Genomic DNA, 4,306 nt, shown 5'->3' with positions numbered 1-4,306 from the left:
TACCTTTCTCAAGATGAGGAAATCAGTGTCTTTGGATAAACTGCGGTAGGCTAACTGAGTCGGTCTGATTATATACAAACAGAAATAAGAAACAATACAAAACTGAAGAATGTTGGTCTGTTTATATTACTGTTACATCTCTCGAGATAAGGAAATCAGTGTCTTTGGATAAACTGCGGTAAGTCTGGTTATACATAAAAAGAAATAAACAACAATGAAAGCTTGAAGAATGTCGGGCCCTTCTCAGTTCCACGAAAGCGTGAAACTCTCCAACACCGGCAGGTCAACAGCAACTTCCAGTTTCTGAAGAGAAAAAAAGAAACAGAGAAAATTCAATAATTCTTTTTTTTAAACATATTTAAAAACAGAATGTTTCGTGAATATAGTCCTATCTCACAAAACACAGACACACAAACACACAGACCTACACACACACACACACACACACACACACACACACACACACACACACACACACACACGCACGCATGCACGCACGCACGCACACATACACAAACACACACGCACTCTCTCTCTCTCTCTCTAAATAAATAAATAAATAATAAATAATAAGCATAAATCAAACACAGACAGCTTAAAAAAACATTATATGTCGCACATAATGCAACTAAACATGTGCTGAAAAGTTCATCAATTCATTTGAAATGTATGTGCATGTTAAACAAAATTATAATGATATGCAGATCTAAATTAAGTTATGTTAAAAATTGACACTTTTTATCATTGGAAATTGTACTTAAAATGCAGTATGACAATTTATTTTTAAATTTGTATCTGTAGGCTATATAACATATATACAGTTATAATGTATTAAGTTTGATGTGATAGTTCTTTGATTATATTGTTTTCTGTTCTTGTTGACCCTATATTAGGGCGAGGGCTGGATGTAAAAAAAGCAATATTCTTGCTTATCTATTACCCTCGATAATAAAGATTTTGTCTTGTCTTGTCTCTCTCTCTCTCTCTCTCTCTTTTTCTATCTCTGTCTCTCTCGCACTTTCTCTCTCTCTCTCTGTCTCTCTCTGTCTCTCTTTTTCTGTCTCTCTCTCTCTCTTCTTCTTATTCTTCTTCTCTATGTTACGGATTTCAAAACAGGCAATATACAAAGTAATGAACAGAAACATTTCACCTGTTGCTTCTCATCAAACTGGGAGGAGCTGGCAACAGTCTTTCCTACAACATTCTTCACGGTGACGTCAGTGGATGACGTGACGCCATGTACGATGACGATTTCGTAACGAAGGTCAGCTGCTGTATGTAATCCTATCCTACTATGGCTGACTGTAGTCGTGAGTTTGTTCTGAAAAAAAAATCTTATCATCATTTCCTAACCACCATCAGAATCATCTTGACCATGTGGCGAATGAAATGTGAGTGTGTTCTGCAAAAAAAGAAAATCTCATCATCATTTCCTAACCATCATCAGAATCATCTTGACCATGTGGCGAATTAAATTGTTTTGAGCGCTCCAGCACCGTTAGTTTGTAAGAACAGGAGGTGGTCCATATTAGGAGCCGGTGTAACACGACATTTTTACTCCACGAAAACTTTACTCCGGAGTAAACATTTCGTACGAAATTCTTACTCCGAGTACACCTTTCGTACGAGAAAAGAACTCCCCAAGGTACGAAAAAATTACTCCCTCCTCGAAATTTTGACTCCACAATTTTTTACTTCCAGTAAAAATCTTGTACGCGAAAATGGGATGCGGGCGAAGGGATGATGCCAATATGTGATCTCGCGCAAACAAATGTCGCGCTACCCTCCCTCCACCCCTTCCACCACCAAGACTAACAGGGGACAGGGGAGTAAAAGTTGCGTACACCTGGCGTGGGCAGTAAATTGCTCGTGTTAGGGTGGACTAATTTATTCGTTATTTATTCGTTAGGGGAGTAACATTAACGACTGTCGTTGGAAGTAATTTTCTCGTGCTATGGGGGAGTAGTTTTGTTTGTAAAAGGAGTAACATTTTCCTACGAAATTTTTACTCCGGAGTAACAATCTCGTGGGAGTAATTTTCTCGTGTTACACCGGTCCATATTCGGAGCCTTTCCGCTATAACGGCCACAACGAAAATCCAAATCAAGAGCACAGCAATATAATTATGTTGGCCTCCTATCCCCCCCCCCCCCCCCCCTTAATCGTTAATCAAGTAGTAAGAAAGAAACTTACATTGTTCGCAAAATACCGCACCAGAAGGTAGTCTCCATTCTCATAGGTATCTAGGGGAAAAAAAACTAAAGTGCATGATTGACTTCACATCGCAAACCCGGGCCTCCTCGCTCCTTTATTCCACAGAAAGTGTTAATAAAAATAATATTATTCAATTCAGACACACTCGTATGCCTATGATTTAAAAAGAAAGGAAACACAAAATGGCAGTAAACTTAGCATTTTGTTCTCAATAGAACAATAACAATATATAAGAAGAAGAAAACGCTAATAAAAATACTTTATTCTTTTTTGATACACACACACACACATGTATATAAATATACATTAATACAGACACATATTTACAAATATTTACAGTATTCTTACATCTACAGCTGAGGCAAGGGCATGAATAGACGAATTCCTTAAATAACTCCGTCGGGTTTGCATGGGATGTGGGAGAGTGACCTTTTCTTGCAAAACCTCCGACAAACAAAGGATGGACCAATCACTAGCGAGAGGTCTGTCGGAAACACGTGCTCCGGTCCACGTGTTTCCGACATTTCCAAAAAAATCGTCTATTGAGTGCATGCTGACTCACCAATGGAGACTCCATCATCCCAGAAGAGAGATCCTTCAGCCTTTCCTTCCGATCCAGTAGCGTTTAGCATCACCCGAACTGTCAATGCATTCTGGCGGCTGGACCCAACACACATGTATCAACTTATTAAAAAATGTATGTAAAGAGAAATTTTGATAGGTCAAGTAATTAAAAAGACTAGAGGCGCACTTTTCATAAGACAACATTCAGCGATTCAGTCTCCAACCCGATGCTAAAAGGAGTTTGCCAGCATTCACACAAACGTCTACACTATATATAATATGAGAGCCCTTTATTGTTCCGTCGATGATTTTGACAGCAGAATCTCAATCACATTACTCTCACAGGTACATGCATTTGCATTTGGTTAGCTTTTAATTTGGTTTGAAGCAGTACTGCCATTCAAATAGCCAAAGAAAGCGTAAGCCTAAATATGACAAGCGATGAATGGAAACGATTGGAAAAAAAAGACACACACCCGAAAACGAACGAACATTTCCATCATGCTTGCATGCTGTCCCAGAAGCAGCAGAACAAACACCTAAACAATCTATCAACAAGTGGCGCTAAAATCACGATTTTGCCACAAAACAAAATACTACCTTTCTAGAATCTAAATATACATTCCTTTTCGTGTAAAAGATTATGTCCACCACCTCAGATCCGCTCAATATTTGACATGGGATAAGATTGTGTACACCACCTCAGATCTGCTCAATATTTGACATGGGATAAGATTGTGTACACCACCTCAGATCTGCTCAATATTTGACATGGGATAAGATTATGTACACCACCTCATATCCGTTCAATATTTGACATGGGATAAGATTGTGTACACCACCTCAGATCCGCTCAATATTTTACAAGGGATAAGATTGTGTACACCACCTCAGATCCGCTCAATATTTGACATGGGATAAGATTATGTACACCACCTCAGATCCGCTCAATATTTGACATGGGATAAGATTATGTACACCACCTCAGATCCGCTCAATATTTGACATGGGATAAGATTATGTACACCACCTCAGATCCGCTCAATATTTGACATGGGATAAGATTGTGTACACCACCTCAGATCTGCTCAATATTTGACATGGAATAAGAGCATCCGTCCACCAAGACACATACATCAATTCAACTTAAATGAATGGCTGCTTCTTGTGCAGTGTAAGAATTTTTCGTTGAATTCATTTCGAAGATTGACGAGAGTGTTATTAATTTGAGAAATTATTTCAGCAAAACATTTGGCACTCTGCAAAGAAATCACTGAGACTGTTGAATGTTGGTATGTGTCCAAGTGGAAGGAAGATCTTATCACATGCAAACGCCTGCACAGCTCTGTGTTGGTGAACGTACGCTTACATTAGAAGGAATGTACCTTTATGAATACGTGTTAATATGTAAAGTGTATATAAAATATGGTGGCAAAGTGGTACGTAATCTAAATGCACCCTTTGACGCGCCGAAGGGAATTGTAAAATGGGACATGTTCAGATTTAATGAGCCAATGTCGCAGGGCGT

General features: G+C 38.8%; 1 protein-coding gene across 1 annotated transcript in view; it reads right to left on the bottom strand.

Moving 5' to 3' along the window:
• Window positions 1–243: 243 nt before the first annotated feature.
• The window catches only part of LOC138967768 (probable maltase-glucoamylase 2), a 25,809-nt gene continuing 21,746 nt past the window's right edge, over window positions 244–4,306 (bottom strand). The window contains exons 20-22 of the mRNA XM_070340423.1: window positions 2,777–2,874; window positions 2,194–2,243; window positions 244–303 (exon numbers count right to left, since the gene is read on the bottom strand). Of these exons, the coding sequence (XP_070196524.1) occupies window positions 244–303; window positions 2,194–2,243; window positions 2,777–2,874 (208 nt within the window). The remainder of the gene's footprint in view (window positions 304–2,193; window positions 2,244–2,776; window positions 2,875–4,306) is intronic.

Source organism: Littorina saxatilis, linkage group LG5 (genome assembly GCF_037325665.1).
Source record: "Littorina saxatilis isolate snail1 linkage group LG5, US_GU_Lsax_2.0, whole genome shotgun sequence".
Classification (NCBI taxonomy): Eukaryota; Metazoa; Mollusca; class Gastropoda; order Littorinimorpha; family Littorinidae; genus Littorina; species Littorina saxatilis.
This window is presented reverse-complemented; position numbering and strand designations above follow the sequence as displayed.